The sequence below is a fragment of the Rhinatrema bivittatum genome, chromosome 1, assembly GCF_901001135.1.
Source record: "Rhinatrema bivittatum chromosome 1, aRhiBiv1.1, whole genome shotgun sequence".
NCBI lineage: Eukaryota > Metazoa > Chordata > Amphibia > Gymnophiona > Rhinatrematidae > Rhinatrema > Rhinatrema bivittatum.
The window spans coordinates 512,618,505-512,641,183 of record NC_042615.1 but is presented as its reverse complement, the minus strand read 5'-3'; the positions used below and the strand labels follow the sequence as shown (position 1 = coordinate 512,641,183).

Sequence of the window (22,679 nt, the reverse complement as noted above, 5' to 3'; positions counted from 1 at the left end):
CATGGTTAGGAAAATTGTAGTTACCGCATAGATAAATATCACAACACATGGCACATTATCAAGTTTAATGCTCCCCTATATTATCAAGTTGTGCATTATTTGTTTTTTGTTTAGGGGGAGAGGGAGAGCCTCTGTATAGAGGCAACGTGACATGCTATATATATATATATATATATATATATATACACACACACCATTGTAAGAGGGGACACTTTCAACTTGGGGCAGGTTTGGGGGGGTGGTTTTACATATACAGTTGATTTATACAATGCAGTTCTGCTTTGTAGTAATCAAGTCGTCTTACTGGTACCTTTCATTGATTCAAATGATAGAAATTCATCAGTCATATCAAATTTGCAGTTAATTCCTCTGACTGTGTATGTGAATCCACTCCCCATATCCACCTCACTCGCCCCCAGTTATCTGTATAGCATGTCACATTGGCTCAATACAGAGGCTCCCTTCTCCTCCTATGAGACAAAAACATTTTCCCTGCTAACATGGGTATAATGACCCTCATTTCCATTAACCCCTCCCACTTGCATACTAAATGTAAAATTTGCATACTATAGCATGTTGCAATATTTATCGCACGGGTTAGGGCCCTAGTGCATTTTGATGAATGACCTGGTGAGCCAGATAAATGCCAATATTCAGTTATCTGGCTTAGTTAGCTGAAAAAGTGTAGGACTGTTATGTGGCTGTCTTAAAATTAACCAGATAAACTTGGACTGCACATGTTATTGACCCCTAAAACAGGAGCAGGCTGGACACAGATGAAGCAGGCTTGAGCAGGAACAGATTCATGAGTCTTCTGCCTATATTGCCAACCTTCTCCTTAGGGTTGAGCCCTCAAGTGCTGGTGGCTGGCAGGACTTAGATAGCAGGAGCAGAAACTGAGCTACTGCAGGACCAGGGAACAGAAAGGTGCCCACTAACCAAAACAAGACTAGGAAATGCAAAACAACTAGGAACAGACAAGAACACAAAGGATGCAAAACCAGACAGGAACACCAAACAAACAAAATAGGAGCACAGAATAAGCAGGACTGAAAGTGAGACCCATGTAAAGCCTCAAATTTGGGTCACAAGACCAGATATGAGCAAAATACAGACCAGAATTGAAGAGCTAGATACAGATCAGGACTAGGACCCCAAGCTCTGGCAAGATACTGAACCTAAGACTGGAATATAAGGAGAATCCAGCTGCAAGAAAATGACTACAGCAGGACATACAAGGCATAGAATTGGGAGGCTTAGCAGAGTAACTGTGCATCAGAGCATAAAGCTGGGCAGGCAGTCCAAGAGGCCCACTGATGCCCTCTGGTGGCTGGCAGACAGAACTGTCCAGCAGGTCCTCACAGACCTTATCCAGATAACTATAAGATAGCTAAGCATATTCAGGGTGCAGCTATGCCAATGAATATCTCATCCAAGTTTGCCAAATACCGGTAAGTTTATCTGGCTAACTTGTGCAACCAGATAGCGGCTGAATATCGACCCCTTATTATCATCATCATTTGTATAGCACATACCGGATGCACCTTATAGATGGCCCCTACTCCTTGGAATTTACAATCTAGACTAGACAGACAGACAGGATTCACAACAAAAAAGCAAATAAGAAGGTCTGAATTAAAGACAGCAAGGCTGTGACTGAGAGGATTTAAGACAAGATTAAACTGGGGAGGGACACTTTTAACTGAGCATCCAGATATGACATTTGAGATCTGGAAATGTTACAGGTAAAACTCTGGTTTGTAAGTTGTTGGTAATCAGTTTCATCTTAAATGGATTAACAGCCCCTGCTTAGTCCAAAAACAAAAAAAATCACTCCCCAGACTGGAGCCCAGATTGATACATTAGTTGCATGAGTAAGTTCAGATCTTAAAAGCAGCCTTGAAGATGTGAGTTTTCAGGCTGGATTTGAATCTGGTAAGAGAGGGTGGCCTGGCACACATATTCAGCAAGGTTATTCTAGATATATGGGGGAGCCAGGTGGCAGTTGCAGAGAGATAAGATTTGGCAATAAAGCGAAAGGTACTGATAAGGTACTGATAAGGATTGGATAAGTTCTTGGAGGAGAAGTCCATTACCTGCTATTAAGTTCACTTAGAGAATAGCCACTGCCATTAGCAATGGTTACATGGAATAGACTTAGTTTTTGGGTACTTGCCAGGTTCTTATGGCCTGGATTGGCCACTGTTGGAAACAGGATGCTGGGCTTGATGGACCCTTGGTCTGACCCAGTATGGCATTTTCTTATGTTCTTATGTTCTTATGATAATAGTAGTTTAGCTGATGAGAGAAGTTTGAGAAGAAGGGTGTATGGTGAAATAAGACAGGAGGGGTAATGAGGAGCTGTAGAGGGAATGCCCTTGTAGGTGGGAATAGGAACCTTGAATTTTATGTGGAAGTGGACGGGGAGCCAGTGTAATGACTTGAGAAAAGGGTTACATGATCATAACAGCATTGGTGGTAGATAAGTCATGCCGCTGAATTATGTACAGACTCTATGTGGGAAATCCCCTGCACGTGCACAGAAGCTTTCTAGGAAAACCCTGATGGAGTCCTTAGTCTCTGCACAATGCGCAAGCCAAGTGACCCATCAGTATGACTCTTGTACCGCTGTCATCTGAAAATAACAATGTGTACTGCGTAGTATGTGATATTAGTTATATATGGTGCTGACAGTATGCATGTTACAGAATGAATTATTATATTTATGTATCGCTGACAGTGTACATAGTGGGGTATGGGTTTTCTTTCCATAACACTGACAGAGTGCACTATACTGTGCAAAGTATTATAATGACCAGCGCTGACAATGTGCTCCCCTCACTCTCTGACCCTTCTTTTGTCTTTCTCTTGCTCTGCAGGAGAACCTCCATCTCTGGAAACTGGAAGACAAACACAGGCTCAGCCATGCTGGAACAGATCGCTATGTCTGACAGGTGGGTAACAGACCTGTGCTTTGGCAGTGCAAGAATGCCAGCACTTGTATCATTTATCCCAGATTTTCCCTATCAGGCCAGCTTCAGCCCCAGGAATGGAGGGAGACTCAGGCATCACTTGGAGTCATCCTGTGGCTTTATGAAGTGATGATAGTGTTCAGATTGGGCACCTCCAGATGTCTCCCTGAGGTTGTGTTTTCTTGACAGTCAAACCTCTTAAAATCACAAGCATTTTCTGTGTATAGATTGCCCTGTAGGAGGAAGTGGTACATGTAGGGGATAAACAAAAGAAAAATAAACATAGGGAAAATTACACAGCAGGCTGTGGCCTATGACTTATAGAGAAAACTGAGGACTGCCACTTTAATAGTGGTCTGAGCTTGAAGTCTGTAATTGTCACTGTAGATTGCAGATATGTGTTACAGTGATATAATGTGACATCCTGTGGTTAGTTTATGTACTGCAGATGTTTATTTTCCAGATTACACAGATACAGTACTGACACCCTGTGGTAATACCTGAACAGGTGTGATAAACTTGTCCAGTGGGACAAACTGAGGGCCCAATGTTATAAGGTGTGGGTTAAAATTGTGTGCTGCAACTCAGCACACAGTTTCTTAAGGAACAATTTTAAAACATTAAGTCCCAATGCAATAATCTAATGGTATGCTAATGCATTGGGAGTTTAAAAAGTGTGCTGACTGGAAAATGTGCGCACAAACCCGAGTTAAAATGTGCATTCAGCACAGGCCGATCACACATTTTAACTCATGGGAGCAGGGGAGGCTTTCAGACATAATTTATGTGCACAAAACATGATTTGCATGCATAAAATATGTTTTTTGTGCAAAAAAAATGCTTCCAGTGTAGAAACCGGGAGTAAAATTCCCAGCACTAAGAAAAACCTGCCTTTCAGCCAGCACACCTTTCTGCTTTGGGGAGGTAATAGGGATTTTCATGTGAGGGCGCTAAGCAGGACACACAGTTTTACACAAAACTGTGAACACAAAACTGGTCACCGCATCGAGTGAAACAGTTGCACGTGAAAAATGTGCGCACAGTTGTGGGTAAAATTGTTTCTTTGCTTCTGTGCAAAGAGGATATGCTTTGTATAATTTGAATAAATCGATAAACAGAAAATTAAAAAAAAAAATGTGTGCTCTGCTGAACACACCCATATTGCATCGGGCCCTGAGCCAGTTGTGGTCTTAACCCACTGCACATATGGAGATATGTGCAGTGGGAGATATAGTTTCTCTTTCCCTATAGGAAATGCAGGATTACATCTCTAGGCATGTACTGGGATAAAACCAGGCATGGCTCTGCTTGTCCCCCTGGGCATAGGGTACTGATAATTATCAGCACAGCAGCACCCCTGTGAGTGACTTAAAGACATAATAGCAGTTAATCAGGAAGATGGTTTTAGAAACTTGAAGCAGTGAGATTTTCTCACAAATGAGATACATTTCAGAGGGAGCCTACTGATTCAGTTTGTTTTAACTGCCAACTGAATTATGCAAAAAAAAACAAACAAACCCCAAAACATTTTCCTCATACGCTCTACTTTAATATTGCATTTCACTTTTATTTGTTTATAATATTTATGCATGGTAATTCTCACCGATACCAAAAGACATTGTCACAAAATGAAACTGCTTACATTAGTTGCCCATGTTCTGCAGGAAGGGAAGGAGCATCTTTGCAGTGTTACAGCCTCCCTACAGCTACAGAACGTTTGAAGGAGAAGAGCAAAGAGAGTTTATCAGAATGGGCAAATTAAATAGAAATGATAAGATCATCACACCTGAAAGAAAGCAGTGTGCCATTCCTTTAATAAGATAGCACCACCTATTGCCAGTTTTGGAGGCTGCGGATCTGGGCTTCCTATAGATTAGCATTTTTCATTCAAGACACAGGAAATATGGTTTTCTCTTCAGCCTTTCCCTTTCCTTGGCATCTACAGTGCCCTGTTTTCTCGTTCCAGGTACAAACTCTGGGTGGATACTTGCTCTGACATCTTTGGGGGTTTGGATATATGTGCTGTGGAAGCCCTGCATGGCAAAGATGGAAATGATCACATAATTGAGGTGAGAGACAGTGAGGAGGAAAAGGGAGATGCATGTACAGGTATGTGTCTCAGTACTGGAATAGCAGGCTAATTCTAGTTTATTTATAAACAACTAAATATTTACATATATAAAATACTTTATTACATATTTTGACAGCACAGACAAATGCATCACATAGCTGATATTTTTAATTTCTTGGTGTTAGAGATAGGTTTGCCCAAATGCCCCCCAAACTTGTGGGACGTAATGTTCTTTTTCAGTATCACTGATGTCCCAGTTTGCGCTGGTTATTGCAGACACCACCTCATTCCTTGGGGTGTGAATTTTTCTCAAGACTAACACACACCTCACCTGCCATATTTTATATTCTATGAAGGAAGTTATAAGCCACAGAGTGCAAGTCCATAGAGGCTGAATGAGCCGTAGCCCAATCCCATACATTCTGTCCATATAACTAGCACATAAGGGTACACCTAATTGGGTTGTGACCTCTACCCACACTTCGTTACTAAATGGGCAGCTCAGAAACAGGTATTCCATAGTTTTTTTCTGCGTGGTACAGATCAGGGAAGGGCAGTTGTTGCCCACATTAACCCTCAAACTTATGTTTACCTGGACACTGAGACGCCCTAGAACTGATAACCCATACAGATGGTGAGATCCTGCGGTCTCCTAACTTTTGGAGCACTTCAGCATAGTATTCATGAGGACATTGAGGTAAGGCAAGGTGAGCATAGAAAGACTTCCTGAGTGTGAAGTCATAAGGCTCTTTCCGGGAGATAGATGTTATGCCATCTATCTTCCTATACCAGGAAAGCAACAACCTTGTATTCTGACGGACACTATCCTATATCCTGTCTAGGCTGGGATTAAGAGCATGATCCAAAACTCAGGCATCGATTCAAATTAAGAACATAAGAACATGCCATACTGGGTCAGACCAAGGGTCCATCAAGCCCAGCATTCTGTCTCCAACAGTGGCCAATCCAGGCCATAAGAACCTGGCAAGTACCCAAAAACTAAGTCTATTCCATGCTACTGTTGCTAGTAATAGCAGTGGCTATTTTCTAAGTCAACTTAATTAATAGCAAGTAATGGACTTCTCCTCCAAGAACTTATCCAATCCTTTTTTAAACACAGCTACACTAACTGCACTAACCACATCCTCTGGCAACAAATTCCAGAGTTTAATTGTGTGTTGAGTTTAATTGTGCGTTGAGCGAAATTAAAATAAACATTTACAATGGCATAGAACAGTACAGGGTTTATTATGCCTAAGTCCCTACCCTGTTTTTTTTAGACAAACAAACAATGTTCTTCTGCACTGTTTGGATTTTACACACAGAGTATTTCATAAAACAGGCCATTCTTATGTTGATTTTGATGTTGAATCTCCTAATAGTAACTTCCTGCTATTTATGACCCAGACTGGCCACAGTCAGAGACAGGATGCTGGGCTGGATAGACTTTGGTCTGACCCAGCATGGCATTTCTTATTTTTTTCAGGTCAGTGGTGCTTAACATAACTAGGTCTATTTCTGTATATTTCTGCCATATCTTCCTGGGCTCCAATTGTATCTCTTAGTACTTGATTTTCTCCTAGGACAAGCAGGATGGTAGTCCTCACATATGGGTGACATCAACAGATGGAGCCCAGCACGAAAAACTTTTGTCAAAGTTTCTAGAAGCTTTGACTGGCACACCGAGCACGCCCAGCACGCCACTATCCATGCGTCCACGCGAGGTCCCCCTTCAGTCTCTCTTTTTCCGTAGTGCAGTCGTCTCGCGGTTTTTTTTGGAGCTCTGCTTCTGTTGACTTTTTGCGTTTAAATTCGCAGTTTTTCCCCCAGTCCATCGTCAGGTCCCCGTTGCAGTCGTGTATCTCCTTGATGCGGTACGTAAACATTTTTCTTCCATCTTCGCGGTCGATTCCCAGCGTCCCACTTATTGGTGTCCTCATCTACCACGCGCTGGATGTTATTCGTGGCATTGTCCGGCTTCCGTCAGTGCCCCCAGTGTGCATGGACCATGTCTAGCACGGATCCGAATGAGGTTTGCATCCTCTACCTTGGGGCATCCCACGACGGCCGAGGGTGTCAACTGTGTTATCAGATGACCCCCAAGGGCAGTCGTGCTCGACTCGATAAGATGGAGAAACCTTTTGGTCCCAAAAGGTCTACTCCATCCACACCTGCATTGGAATCATCAACACCCGGGGATTGAGGGGAGCTGCTCAACACACTCCCCCTCTTCACACCCCGGCGTCATCATCTAAAGACTGAGGTGATGGTGATCAGTCCTCCATGGACTCACTGATTTCCAGGACATCGGGATCCTCCACCTCCTTGGCACCAGGGAACGACTGGGCCGATCACCATGGGAGATCCTGCAAGCATTGACACTGGTCGCCGTTGGCACACATCTCCAGTTCCAGTGCGCTACCGGGGGCTACCTTACCACCACCGAAGTGACCCTGTGGCAGAGAAGCTCCATCCTTCGATAAATCCGGGCGTCCCAGGCGTTCCCCACCTATATCGGTGCGGTGCACCGGTGACGCCTCGTCCCCCTCCCTCAGTCCTGTCCTTACGGGTCTTTCAGTAGGAGTTGAACTGCAGGGTGCAGAGTGCAGTGCTCCGAGCTCTGCGGACCTTTGAGCCACCCCCGGCACCAGCCCCCATACTGGTGTCGGAGACTCCGCCGTATATCTTGGCGCCCCCTGCTCAAGCATATGGACGTCCTCCTTGGCGCCCTCCCAACACAGCCGGTGCCTGAGGGACCCTCGATTCCCCAGCGGCCACCGATGCCTCCCTCGGGAGCAATCTCCATCATTGGGTCCTCCAAGGAGGAAGATGCGTCCGGCGCTGCGGTCCTTATGCCTTGTTCTCCAAGCGTTTGCAAGGCCCTCTGGCCTCCATTGGAGCCATTGATTCCCACAATGCCCTCAGTGCCTTCGAGGCCCTTGGAGCCCATGGCCAGGGATTTACACAGGCCTCACCTGCGCAGGTCCTGTGATGGCCTCAGTGAGGAAGAAGGCCCTTATGATCCGTGGGGGGATGATTCTTTGGAATCTTCTTCTGAGATTTCGGATGACCCCCTGTCAGATTCTTCTCTACCAGAGGAAAGGCATTGGTCCCGTCCGGAGGACCTCTCCTTTGCGGGGTTTGTCAGGGCTATGATCAAAGCTATCCCCCTTCCAGCTTCTCATGGAGGAGGATGCGCGACATAAAATGTTGGAGGTCCTCCAACTTGAAAACACCCCTAAGGAGATAGTGGCTGCCCCATTCATGACATCTTTAAGGATCTTCTTCTCCAGATGTGGGAACACTCAATCTCCATCTCTCCAGTGAATAGGAAGGCAGATGCCACCTACCTAGTTCTGCAGGCCTTAGGTTTTGAGAGGCGTCATCTCCCTCACAAGTCTGTAGTTGTGGAATCTGCTTTCAAAAAGGCCAAATGCTCCTTCACTCATGCCTCTGCCCCTCCGGGGTGAGAACAAAGGGAACTGGATGCCTTGGGTAGGAAGGTTTTTCAGGGCACTATGCTCATCATCCATATCGCTTCCTACCAATTGTACATGACCCAGTACAACCAAAACTTGTGGAAACAGGGCTAGGAACTCACAGAATGCCTGCCACAACAGCAACAGGAGTTGTTCTCTGCCGTGGTCCAGCAGAGTCTGGAAGGTGGAAAACAGTTTTTGAAACAACTGCCCGGCTAGCCACCGTGGGCATCGGCACCCGTAGGATGGCCTGGTGCCTTGCTTCCGACCTTCGACCAGAGGCGCAGGAGAAGTTGGCTTACCTCCCATGTACGGGTGAAAACCTTTTTGGGGATAAGGTCAGAGATACTGTAGCTCAGTTGAAGGATCGCCATAAAACCCTTCAACAACTCTCAGCTAGGGCTATTACAGAGGAGGACACATATACCACAAAACATTAGAGGTTCTCCAATTTGTGGATGCACCAAATATACCAGTATATGAAGTGCTAGTAGATCTGCAACATCATCTCTGGGAGCATCCTTGTGCTGTTCAGCCTGTGAATAAGAGGACAGATGCAACTTATCTTGTCCAACATATTCCTGGTTTCCAAAAACCACAACTGCCCTATCAGTCAGCGGTAGTTGAGTCTGCACAAAAGAAGGCCAGAGGACTGCAACCACACTCTTCAACACCTCCTGGCAAGGACCAAAAATCCCTTGATATCTTAGGTCACAAGATGTTTCAAGGTTCTATGCTAGTGTCACGCATAGCTGCATACCAACTTTACATGACACAGTATCAAAGAAATCTCTGGAAGCAGGTTCAGGGAATAGCTGACTCTCTTCCCTAACAGCAACAAGATAGTCTCAATGCCATACTACATAAAGGCCTTGAGGCTGGCAAACATGGGGTTCGTGCTGCGTACGACTCATTTGAAACAGCTTCTCACATGTCAGCGACAGGAATCAGCGCCAGGAGGTGGGCCTGGCTAAAAGCCTCTGACTTGAGACCTGAAGTCCAAGACAAACCTGCCGATTTGCCATGTTCCGGTGAAAACCTATTCGGCGACAAGATGCAGTGGCTCAATTAAAAGACCATAATGAGACCCTGCGGCAGTTATCCATAGTGACTACCGAGGCCCCACTGAGGCCCCTTCTTCTGCAAGAAGATCCACTAGAAGGGACCCTAGAAAACAATTTTATTGCCCATGCAGACACTACCATCTCGAGTGAGGCCAACTAGACTGTCTCAGAGAACACATCCTCGACAGCCCAAGACATCCAGGCTTCAGCCACCACAGCAAACAGGCCAGGCCTCTGGATTTTGAGGCATATCCAGAGAATAGCAGTCGCTCCATAAATCCAAAACCAGATTTGCCAGTAGGAGGTCTAATTCACCACTTCATAACCAACTGGCTCAACATAACTACAGACCAATGGGTTATATCCATCATAACCCAGGGATACCATCTAAACTTCCTCATGGTACCTCTGGACTTACCACCCAATCCTCTGTGTATGCAAGAAGATCACACAGGTCTTCTAGAGTCAGAACTGTCCACCCTTCTGGGCACCAGGGCTGTGGAACCTGTTCCCTGAGCACAGCAGGGCAGAGGGTTCTACTCCTGCTATTTTCTCATTCCAAAGAAATCAGGCGGCCTCCACCCCATCTTAGACCTCCTCACTCATCAAATTTCTATGAAAAGAAAAATTCAGGATGTTGTCCTTGGGCACCATGCGTCCCCTTCTGCAAAAAGGAGATTGGCTCTGTTCTCTGGATCTTCAAGACGCTTACCCTCACATTTCAATATCACTGCAAGTACCTGCATTTCCTAGTGGGACATCAACACTTTCAGTACTGGGTCCTGCCTTTCGGACTTGCCTTAGCACCCCGTGTATTTACAAAGTGCCTAGCAGTGGCTGCAGCCCATCTACGTAAGAAAAGCATACACGTCTTTCCTTACCTGGACGACTGGCTCATCAAGAGCCAATCCAAGCAAGGAGCGTTCGATGCTCTCAAGCTCACTATCAGTCTGCTACACTCTCTGGGATTTCTCATCAACTACCAAAAATCCCACCTGACTCCATCTCACCTCCTGACTTTCATCGCAGATTCAAGTAACCCACCAGTTACGTTTATTGCTTCTCTGGTGGACGAACAAAGTCAACTTGCTAACAGATCTACCTTTTCAGCAACCAGTTCCACAGAAAACTTTGACCACAGACGCATCCACCTTGGGTTGGGGAGCTCATGTGAACAATCTTCAAACTCAAGATACTTGGACACAGCTCGAAGCAACTTTTCAAATCAACTTCCTAGAGCTTCAAGCTATATGTTATGCTCTATATGCGTTCAAGGACTGCCTTTCATACAAGACTGTTCTCATACAAACAGACAACACAGTTGCAATGTGGTACTTGAACAAGCAAGGTTGCACAGGCTCTTATCTCCTCTGCCAAGAAGCTGTGCAAATCTGGGCCTGGGCCCTTGCACACTCCATGTATCTAGGGGCCACTTATCTGGCAGGCATGCAGAACATGGTAGCAGATCGCCTCATCCCCACGAGTGGTCTCTGGATCCTGTGGTAATGACCAGAATCTTCCAACACTGGGGTCAACCAACAATAGATCTCTTTGCATTCGAACTGAATCACAAAGTAGAAAGATTCTGCTCCCTGCACAGATAACCAAACAAGTTATCCATGGTCGCCTTCGCTCGCCTCTGGAACACAGGCCTCCTATATGCGTATCCCCTGATACCGCTGATAGCCAAACCCCTCGTGAAACTACAATAGGACAAAGGGTCAATGATACTCATAGTCCCGTAGTGGCCTCGACAAGTATGGTTTCCCATGCTTCTCGACCTCTCGATCAGAGAACCTATTCGCCTGGGCACAGCGCCCCCTCTCATAACTCAGAACCAAGGCATGTTACGCCATCTGAACCCTCAGACCCTGTCCCTCACAGCCTGGATGTTGAAAGCTTGATCTTGCAACCGTTCAACCTTTCAACTAATGTCTCTCAAGTGCTTGTAGCCTCACGAAAGCCTTCCACATGAAAATCCTATCGTTCTAAGTGGAATAAATTTACCATATGGTGCATGCAAAAAGTTATTGACCCTTTTTCCTGCCCTACTCCATCTCTATTAGACTATCTTTGGCACCTTTCAGATTCTGGTCTTCAGACCTCTTCGGTGAGGTTACACCTGAGTACCATCTCAGCGTACCATAAAGGAGTTGGGAATTCCCCAATAACAGCACAACCCCTTGTGAGTAGGTTCATGAGGGGCCTATTACAACTTAAGCCCCCTCTAAGGCCACCAATCACTGAATGGGACCTAAATGTACTTAGAAGGTTCATGCGCTCCCCGTTTGAGCCTTTGCACCCCTGTGATGTTAAATTTCTTACATGGAAAGTTCTCTTCCTAGTAGCCATTACATCTGCTTGAAGTGTTAGTGAATTACAAGAACTTGTCACATACTCACCCTATACAAGGTTCCTACATGACCAAGTGGTCCTCCGTACTCACCCTAAATTCCTTCCCAAGGTGATTACTGATTTTCACTTGAATCAGTCTATAGTCTTGCTCACATTTTTCCCAAGGTCTCACTCTCACCTTGGACTGTGAACATGCACTTGCATTTTATCTAGACCACATTGCAGTCCATAAGAAATCCACACAACTCTTTGTTTCTTTCAATAAAAACAAACCAGGAGTTGCAGTGGGCAAACAAACTCTCTCCAATTGGCTAGCAGACTGTATTGAATTCTGCTATGAAAAAGCAGGCCTTCCTCTCCAGGGACGAGTGAAGGCGCACTCAGTGAGAGCCATGGCAACCTCAGTAGCACACTATCATTCAGTACTGATTGCTGAGATCTGTAAAGCTGCAACATGGAGCTCTCTTCACACATTTGCAGCACATTACTGCCTGGACAAGGAAGGACATCAAGACTCTGCCTTTGGACAATCTGCCTTGAAGAATTTATGTCCAGTATAATCCCAACTTCTTCTACATCCATCTGCTGTGATTTTCAGGCTGCCTCATTTTTCTCAACAGTACACTAGTTGTTGTGCCTGTTGCACAAGTTGTATGCTGTTGGTCCAAATTAAATATGAGTCAGCCTGTAGCTTGCTATTCTCCCACATGTGAGGACTACCATCCTGCTTGTCCTGGGAGAAAGCAGAGTTGCTTACCTGTAACAGGTGATCTCCCAGGACAGCAGGACGTAGTCCTCACGAAACCCACCCGCCACCCCGCGGAGTTGGGTACGAAACGTTTTATTATTTTATTTGTTCGTTCGCACCTTTTGCTACAAACAAGACTGAAAGGAGATACCTGTGGCTGCAGGGATCATGGCATGCTGGGCATGCTCAGTGTGCTAGTCAAAAGTTCTAGAAACTTTGACAGAAAAGTTTTCCGTGATAGGGCTCCGTCCAGTAACGTCACCCACATGTGAGGACTACATCCTGCTGACCTGGGAGAACACCTTTTACAGGTAAGCAATTCTGCTTTTTCCTGAATGTAAGAGGAATTTCCTCTCTCATCAAGAGGAAGTATATTCTACAATTTGGGGTAGATTTTTAAAAACAGCGCGATCGCGTACTTTTGTTTGCTCAGCAGGCGTAAACAAAAGTATGCTGGATTTTATAAGATACGCGCATAGCCGCGCGTATCCTCTAAAATCCTGGATCGGCGCGCGCAAGGCTGCCGATTTTGGGCAGCCGGCGCGCACCGAGCCGCGCAGCCTGCCTCCGTTCCCTCCGAGGCCGCTCCGAAATCGGAGCGGCCTCGGAGGGAACTTCCTTTCGCCCTCCCCTCACCTTCCCCTCCCTTCCCCTACCTAACCCACCCCCCCAGCCCTATCTAAACCCCCCCCTTACCTTTGTTCCTAGATTTACGCCTGCGAGAAGCAGACGTAAATCTACACGCGCCAGCAGACTGCTGGCGTGCCGTCCTCCGACCCGGGGGCTGGTCCGGAGGCCTGGACCACGCCCCCGGTCCCGCCCCCGAAACGCCGCGTCCCGCCCCCAAAACGCAGCGTCATCGGGTCCCGCCCCCGACTCGCCCCCTTCGACAAACCCCGGGACCTACGCGCGTCCCGGGGCTCTGTGCGCGCCGGCGGCCTATGGAAAATAGGCCGCCGGCGCGCAAAGCCCTGCTCGCGTAAATCCAGGCGGATTTACGCGAGCAGGGCTTTTAAAATCCGCCCGTTTGCGCAGAGGCAAGAAGTTCAGATTCTCATACTCCAGGAAATGCACTTGATGAACACAGAGCATGAGAAATTGAAGCAAGGTTGGGTGGGAGCAGTGTACTACTCCTCTTACAATGCCCACAGTAGGGGTGTTTGTATACTGATAGCTAAAAATGTACCCTCTCACCGTGCGTCTTCAGCAAAAAGACTTAGAAGGGTGTTTTGTCTTGCTTGATTGTGAACTTTTTAATCACTCTTTCACTTTAGCAACTGTTTATGGTCCCAATTATGATCAAGTGGTATTATATCATAGTTTGACAGATGCCCTTGTGGTTTTTGGAGCTGCTCAATTGCGTATCAGTGGAGACTGGAATGTATGCCTAGTTGCAGCTTTAGATAAATCATCCTGGCTTAATTCTGGGCACCCTGGGACACCTGCTACCAGGGAGCTCATAGATACCCTTGTCTTAACTGATATATAGAAATGTTTTATACCCGAAGGCCCGTGATTACACCTTCTATTCTCCCAGGCATAACATGTATAGTAGATTGGATTACTTTCTTTGCTCTTCTCTTCTTGTACCTAAAATTAATGGGAGTGATATTTTAGTTAGCACACTGTCTGATCATTCACCAATGGAACTTACCCTGTCTCTTGTGGAAGTGCAACTTCAGATTCCTATGTGATGTCTAATTACAGCTTTGTTGGGACATGCCCATTTTACCATTCTGCTGAAGGAAGCTATCTCAGAGTTTAAAATCTTTAACCTGATTGAAGATTACTCCCTGGTTCTCAGATGGGAAACATTTAAGGCATAGTTTTCTGGGTAAACTGATCAGTTTTTTGCGAGTTTTTCTTTAAAAAGGGCATTTGGCTAAAGCTAAAATTAAACAATTAGAAGATCAGAATAAATGCGATTGCTTACCCCGTGCTTTTAAAAAATTGGAGGCCTATCAGAAGGAGCTACATTCTCTCAAGATTGAAAAAGTTGAACGTGCTCTTAAGTTGGTTAAAATCAACAAGGGAACAAGGCGGGAACTGTTTTGGTACGGGCGGTGTGGAAGAAAGCTGGGAGATCCCTTATTTTCCGAATCAGAGGTGATCAAGGTGAGGAGATGACTAGCCCTAAAAGTATCGAAAAGACTTTTTTTGCAGTATTTTTCTCAATTATATTCTGATTCCTCTCAGATTCCTTTGGATGATATTTCTCAATTCCTAGATACCCTTGGGCTTCCTAAGGTGACCACTGTTCAGGGAGAATTGTTAGCAGCCCCGATTACTGCTCTTGAGATACAGAATGTGATTAAGCGACTACCTGGTGAGGAGGCAACCAAGATGGTGGCATAGAGGAACAGCGGAACGCCAGCTATCTCTATACTCTCTGAAAAAATTTTCTTTAGAGCCGATATGCCGTTGAAGAGAAAGGGGAAAGTAAGGGTTTTCCCCCCAGAGCCCTTACCTGGACCCAGCCAGCAGCTGGACATTGTCCATTTTTTGTCCTAAGCAGTGATTTTGGAGGGAGTTGAGGAAGCCATTGCGAGTGCTGCGGCAGGAGAGCAGCTTACATCGCCGGCAGAGATATCCCTCAGTCCAGACCTACATGCGCCTCCGGCGCAACGAGACCAGTCCAGAGAACCTGCTCTGTCGCAGACGGATGACGTCTCAGCGCCGGAGCTGGAGGGAGAGTTCCCTGAGGGAGCGGATGGACTAGAATTGGCACAGGTTCGGGCTGATTCAGAAGTACTTGGAGAGAAACCGGGGACATCGAGGGAGACCTTGCTGGTGGAGGCGGTCTCCCCTGCAGCTGGGGAAAACACCTATCAGCCTGAAACTCCTGGTGAGTCAGCGTCGGGGTCAACAAGGCCGGGGGCAGTGACCCTCGAAGCTATCTGGGATCTTGTTGCAGCCCAGGGCCAATCTTTAACTCAGCTTGAAAAAAAAGTAGACTCCCTAAATTATAACTTGCAAGAAAAGATAGTTGGTATACAAGCACAAGAAGTTGTAATGATGAATAAAATAACTGGAATGGAGAAAAAGGTTCAAACTAATACCACATTAAATTCAGCAATAATAAAAGAACAGCTTTCGTCATCAAGGCGCCTGGAGTTGTTAGAAAATGGATTGAGAAAATTGAACATAAGAATTCTTAATTTTCCTCAGATTATAGGAGAAATACCATATATAACTTTAAAAAGATTTTTGACAACTTCCCTTGGATTTTCTGAACAAAATATACCTTTGATAAATAATTGTAAATTTCTGACAAATAGGGCAGTTGTTCAAAATGATAATATGAAGGGTATACAAAATTTAACAGGTTTCCTCTAATTTGGATTTCATTGACAGGAAAGTTCTTATGGTTTCACTTATTTCAACTCAAGATGTTATGAGTGTTATGCGAAATTATTTTAAGAAATTTCCAGTAAACTTTTGTGATCAAGAAGTTAGGTTGTATCCAGATATGGCGCCGGTTACGCAGTATCACAGGAAAGAATTTTTGTCCTTCCGACAAAATCCGACAAAATCCTAGAGAGGAAAATCCTCTCTAGGATTTTCCTTTTCATTACGATACCCGTGCAAATGTATTTTAAAGAAAGGGGAAGAAACTTTTTGTATTTTTTCAAACTGACCAATTGCGGCAGTTTATTGAAGACCATAGGCCAACAACTTCATCTCCTATTGCTTGAGAGGTAGAAGGTCCTAGTGTATGTATCTCTGCTATTCTATGTAAAGCCTATTTCTTTTGTATTTTAGTATATATACTCCTGAATATAATTTTTTGTTGCCTCCTCTCTAAAAAGATTTTCTATGTTATAGCATGAATATCCTTAAGTAATGCTTAGCTCAACAGACAAAAAAAAAAAAATATTATTATTATGTATTTATTTATTTATGTTTCATGCAAATGAAAGGCTTGCTTATGTAAATGGAAAGTCTGAGAGAAAGTATAATGTTATACTATGTTTGATTATGGAGGGTTATAAATGTGTATAATTTGAAAATGATAAATAAAATATTGAAGAAAAAAAGCTACTACCTGGTAGTAAATGTCCAGGGCCGGATGGTTACTCTGTTGACTTTTTTTTTTTTATTTCTCAGAGGTGGACCCTTCTTAATGCCTCTTTAGAACTTCGACGGGGACCCAGCGGCCAGCTTAAGAATGTTGGCAGATGCCAATATTTCTCTCATACTTAAACCTGGGCGAGATCCCATGGAGCGTGGCTCTTATAGGCCCATCTCACTTCTTAACTCAGATCTGAAGATCCTAACTAAAGTTTTATAACGTCTGGAGTTGGTACTTGGATCAAACCGACTTTGTAAAACGGAGAGTCTGTATTTTTAATATTAGACAATTGTTCAATATTATTCATTTGGCTAAGAAAAGGGGAATCTCAGGAGTCATTTTATCTTTAGATGTGGAAAAGGCCTTTAACCGGATATCTTGGCCTTCCCTGTACATACCAGGATCATTCCAGACGGTGGGTTATATCCCCCGTCCAGCAGATGGAGTCAGAACAAAAACTTTCAGGGGAGGACCTATATAACCACACCTCCCCTGTCTCAACCCTCAGTAACGTTCTGACTCCAGCAGATGTGAGCAGGGGACACGGTGGTCCCCAGCGTTTTAGCTTAAGGCTCCTTTTTCTGAGGGATCAAGTAAAAAGAAAAAAATAAAGAGATTAAATTTAGGAGCTAGGTCACCGGCTAAGGTTCTGCTTGAAGTAAGGGAACGGCTCTCAGCCCCGTTGGGCTGTTTGATATCCCTCTAGGCTGGTGACTTGCAGACAGGCTGTTTTTACCTGTCCCTCTCTCTCTCTCTCTCATTCCCTTCCCTGTGGGGTTTTCTGGGGTAAGTGTCACTGTTTTTTGATTCTCTTCTTATCAGTAGGGGACAGCAGTGTTGTTTGGGTGACGGGCCGGCCCTCTGGGGTGCACGTCGTGGGGCCGACCTCTCCCTCTCATCCCGGATTTTCCCCCCCTCCCCGGCGGGGAGCGAGCAGCGTCCCGACCTGCGGCCCCGCGAAGAGCCATTCCCTGGGGCCGCCTGCCGTCGGGAGGTTAATTCCCCAATGGTTTTTCTTCGGGTCGGTGGGGGGACCGCGGGAAGCCTCTCTGACCTGTTCGGCGCTGAGTTTTGGCGCGAGCCCGCATCCGCCCCTCCTCCTCCCTCTCCCTTTGGTGATGCAGAGTGCGGCGTCTTGTGGAGCCTGCAGCAGGCATGGATTCCTGTCCGTGGAGGGGTTTTGTTCTGGCTGCCTCCCCGAGGGGGAGGGCAGTTCTTCTAGAGGTGAGGCCGGCCGAGAGATGGACCACGTGGGGAGGAAGCGACAGGCCCCGTTCTCGCTAAGCGCGGGAACGGTGGCCATTTTGTTGCAGGATTCGGATGCTGGGCTCTCAGAAGAGGACACGGGCGCCCCGGTCTCTGCTTCTATGCCCGGTTTGGACCCCTTCTCCGATGCAGAGCCTGGTAGACAGAGGGGGGAGCCCTCGGGGGGTACCCCCTCGGGAGGCCCGGCCTTCTCACCCAAGTTCGTCGTCCTGATACATAGGGCCTTCCTGCAGAGCAGGGACTCGAGTTTCGGGGCCTGGGGACCCCCTCCCCCCAAGATGGTGTGTCCGGTCCCCCTCCTGGGTGAGGATCTCCCCGAGGGTCGACCTCCACTATCCGGGGGGGGGAAACAGGACCATCTCGTGGTCCTCCCACGACCCTGTCGGCGATGCAGGCCTCCTCGGGGGGGGGACCCTCCTCAGGATCCGGACGCGGATGTCCCCACACTGACGACCCAGGTGGAGGGCAACGACCCGAGGGTCCTCCGCATCTTCCAAGCGGCGGAGTTGGATGATCTTATCCCCTACATCCTTCAGGAAATGGATATCGACCCTCCCCCGGAACCGGTGGGGCCTGACCCAAAGCTCAAGAAGGGGGACCCCCTCCTGGCGGGCCTGCGGCCTCTGGCCAAGGCCTTTCCCACTCATCACACCATTTTGCAGTTGATCACAAGGGAGTGGGACACTCCAGAGGCCAACCTTAGGGTCGGGAGAGCCATGGAAAAATTGTATCCCCTTCCGGCTGACTTCCTGGAGATACTCAAGGTCCCCACGGTAGATTCTGCGGTTTCAGCGGTCACAAAGCATACCACCATTCCTGTCACTGGCGGGACGGCGTTGACGGATATGCAGGATCGGAAGCTGGAAGTTTACCTCAAGCGTATCTTTGAAGTTTCTGCCTTGGGATGCGGGCTGCTATTTGTAGTTCCCTTGCACAGCGAGCGGGTCTTTGGTGGGTTCAGCAGCTCCTCACCTCTCAGACCTTGCCAGACGCTGAGGCTCATCAGGCGGACAGACTTGAAGCCGTGGTTGCCTATGGGGCTGACGCCTTGTCTGATATATTAAGGGTCCTAGCCCGGTCCATGGTGGCGGCGGTGTTATCTCGTCGGCTACTGTGGCTGCGCAACTTGTCGGCTGATGCCTCATCCAAGACACGTCTAGGTTCCCTCCCCTTTAAGAGTAAGTTTCTGTTTGGGGAAGATTTGGATCACATCATCAAGTCCCTTAACGAAAAAGCGGTGCACAAGTTGCCAGAGAACCGACCACGTTCTTCGAGAGCATATAATTCGTCCAGAAGCTGATATCGCAATCAGCGGAGAGCACGCCCTTCGAGACCGCAGCCACCCCGGGCGCCCTCTTCTCGCTCGCACACCTGGAACCGGTCCTTTCGGGGGCGCCACCACGGTAAGGAAACACAGGGATCAGGCGCCTCCTCTAAATCTGCCCAATGATGCTAGACGGACCCGCGAGTCGGTTCCTCGGCTGGGGGGTCGTCGACTCTCTTCTACGAAGAGTGGATCCAAATCAAGTCGGATCAATGGGTTCTAGATATTCTAAAACACGGCTATGCCTTGGATTTTGGTACACGCTGTTACGGCTATGCCTGCTTTGTAGCCGCCTCACCACTAGAGGTCCTCCTCGAGCATGTCCTTCTGGCTGGCCCACTCCTTCCTTCCTGTCTATTCTATACACCACTCTTGTCTTTATAACCCTGTCTAGCAGTACCATCGGCACTTCAGCATCGAGCTCGCCTGGGCTCCCTGCTCTAGCCTCCCGTGCTTGGCCTTCGGGCCTTCTGTCCTGTTCTGTGTTGCCTTGCTTGCGGTGTTTGGTCTTCGGGCCTTCTGTCCTGTTCTGTATTGCCTTGCTTGCTGTGTTTGGCCTACGGGCCTTCTGACCTGACTCGCCTTGCTCTGTGTGTGTGTGTGGCCTACGGGCCCCCTGCCTTCTGTGTGTGTGTGTGGCCTACGGGCCCTCTGCCTTCTGTGTGTGTGTGTGTGGCCTACGGGCCCTCTGCCCTCTGTGTGTGTGTGTGGCCTACGGGCCCTCTGCCTTCTGTGTGTGTGTGTGTGGCCTACGGGCCCTCTGCCTTCTGTGTGTGTGTGTGTGTGTGGCCTACGGGCCCTCTGCCTTCTGTGTGTGTGTGTGTGTGTGGCCTACGGGGCCTCTGCCTTCTGTGTGTGTGTGTGTGTGTGTGTGTGTGGCCTACGGGGCCTCTGCCTTCTGTGTGTGTGTGTGTGTGTGGCCTACGGGGCCTCTGCCTTCTGTGTGTGTGTGTGTGTGGCCTACGGGGCCTCTGCCTTCTGTGTGTGTGTGTGTGTGGCCTATGGGGCCTCTGCCTTCTGTGTGTGTGTGTGTGGCCTACGGGGCCTCTGCCCTGCTCTGCTGCCTTCGGGCCTATGTGTTTTATGTTCATTGTCAGTGCTGTCCTGGTTTGTCTGTACCGTTCTCTGTCAGTCTTGTTTTCTCATCTTAGTCACTTATACCTCCAGCCATTATCACTCTTACCTGCACGCTTCCTGAATTCATCCTTACCAGCACCCAGTTCCAGTTTCCTGTACACCTGTACCTGCATTCACATTCACACATACCTCCATGCAGTACCAGTACTTAAGTTCACCCTTACCTACATGCATCTGATATTAGGTATCCCCAGTCAGTGTGAAACTCTATTTGCCTATTCCACCTTCCCACTTGCCCATAGGGTTCATTCATTCCTACCTGCACCAGCCAGCATCTTGACTCTTCTGCAACCCTGCCTCTCTCCACCCAGAGACACCCCTGTTAGTGGTGTTCTCGACTCCTGACCAGAGCCCAACCGTGACACACGCGCCTCAAGACCAGTTTCTGTTTTCCCCTTGCGGGTCCTTCCTCAAGCAGAGAGCCGTTCGGCAGACCCTCGATCGCTTCCTACAGTTGGGCGTGATAGTGCCGGTGCCGGCCTCCGAACTGGGTCGAGGACATTATTCAATTTACTCCGTGGTCCCCAAGAAGGAGGGTACCTTTCGGCCTATTCTGGATCTCAAGACAGTCAACCAATCCCTCAGAGTTCCTCTGTTTCACATGGAGATGCTTCGCTCGGTGTTGGCTGCGGTTCATCCGGGGGAATTTTTGGCCTTGTTGGATCTCACGGAAGCGTATCTCCACATCCCGATTCATCGAAGCCATCAGTGCTACCTTCGCTTTAAAATCTTGGGTCAGCACTTCCAGTTTCGCGCGCTTCCTTTTGGCCTGGCCACAGCTCCACGGGTTTTTACAAAGATCATGGTGGTAGTGGTGGCGGCTTTACGCAGGGAAGGTGTCCTGGTGCATCCTTACCTGGACGATTGGCTCATTTGGGCGAAATCGTGGGCAGAGGGTCACCGGGCGGTCGACAGAGTAGTACAGCTCCTCCAGTCACTGGGGTGGATCGTCAACTTCTCAAAGAGCAAGCTGGTTCCGTCCCAGTCATTGGACTTTCTGGGGGCCCACTTCGACACCAGGAAGGCCAAGGTTTTCCTGCACCCGGAGAGAGCTCAGGCTCTGCGACAACAGATTCAAGGGTTCATAGCGCTCGAAGCTCCCACTGCGTGGGACTACCTGCAGGTACTGGGGACCATGGCCTCGACCATCGACCTGGTCCCGTGGGTTTTTGCGCATCTGCGCCCTCTTCAGAGGTCCCTGCTTACCCGGTGGAAGCCGGTGTCGCGGGAATTCCAAGTGATTCTGCCGATCCCGAGGGTAACCTTGCTCAGTCTCCACTGGTGGCTGGATCCTCAGCACTTGGCTCAGGGGGTGTCTCTGGAGGACCCGGATTGGGTGATTCTCACCACGGATGCCAGCCTCGCAGGCTGGGGAGCGGTCTGTCGGGACAGTTCAATCCAGGGCCGGTGGACGGAGGAGCAGTCGAAGTGGCCCATCAATCGCTTGGAGACCAGGGCGATCCATCTTGCGTTACAGGGCTTCTTCCCAATGGTACACCATTGAGTAGTCAGGGTGCTATCGGACAATGCGACCACGGTGGCGTACAACAATCGTCAGGGAGGCACGAGAAGTCGTCTCGTCTCTCTGGAGACCGACAAACTGATGGAGTGGGCGGAACTCCACCTCCAACGCCTAGCGGCTTCGCACATAGCGGGCGTGGACAACGTGCAGGCGGACTTCCTCAGCCGACAAAACCTGGACCCCGGAGAGTGGGAGCTCTCGGAGGAAGCAATGCGGATGATAGTGGAGTGCTGGGGGACGCCGCACGTGGACCTAATGGCAACCACCGGAAATGCAAAGGCCGCCCATTTCTTCAGCCGCAGGCGGGAGCGCGGCGTGGAAGGGGTAGATGCGCTGGTCCTGCCTTGGCCGCGTCAGTGTCTCCTGTATGTGTTCCCGCCGTGGCCTCTCGTGGGCAAGGTCATTCGCAGGATAGAGGCGCATCAAGGGTCGGTGATCCTGGTGGCGCCAGAGTGGCCCCGACGACCGTAGTTCGCAGACCTCCGCAACCTGGCGATGGAGGGGCCCCTTCGACTCAGTCATCTTCCACATCTCCTCTGCCAGGGACCAATATTTTTCAAGGAGGCAGATCGCTCCTGTCTTGCGGCTTGGCTTTTGAGAGGCGCAAGCTAAGGCGGCGCGGTTATCTGGAGTCCGTCATCTCAACGCTACTGAAAGCACGTAAGAGGT

General features: G+C 48.1%; 1 protein-coding gene across 1 annotated transcript in view; it reads left to right on the top strand.

Annotated features, from left to right (window-relative positions):
• Window positions 1–22,679, top strand: part of SYN1 (synapsin I) — a 339,257-nt gene that overhangs the window by 284,757 nt on the left and 31,821 nt on the right. The window contains exons 8-9 of the mRNA XM_029611803.1: window positions 2,880–2,954; window positions 4,939–5,041. Coding sequence (XP_029467663.1) covers window positions 2,880–2,954; window positions 4,939–5,041 — 178 coding nt within the window. The remainder of the gene's footprint in view (window positions 1–2,879; window positions 2,955–4,938; window positions 5,042–22,679) is intronic.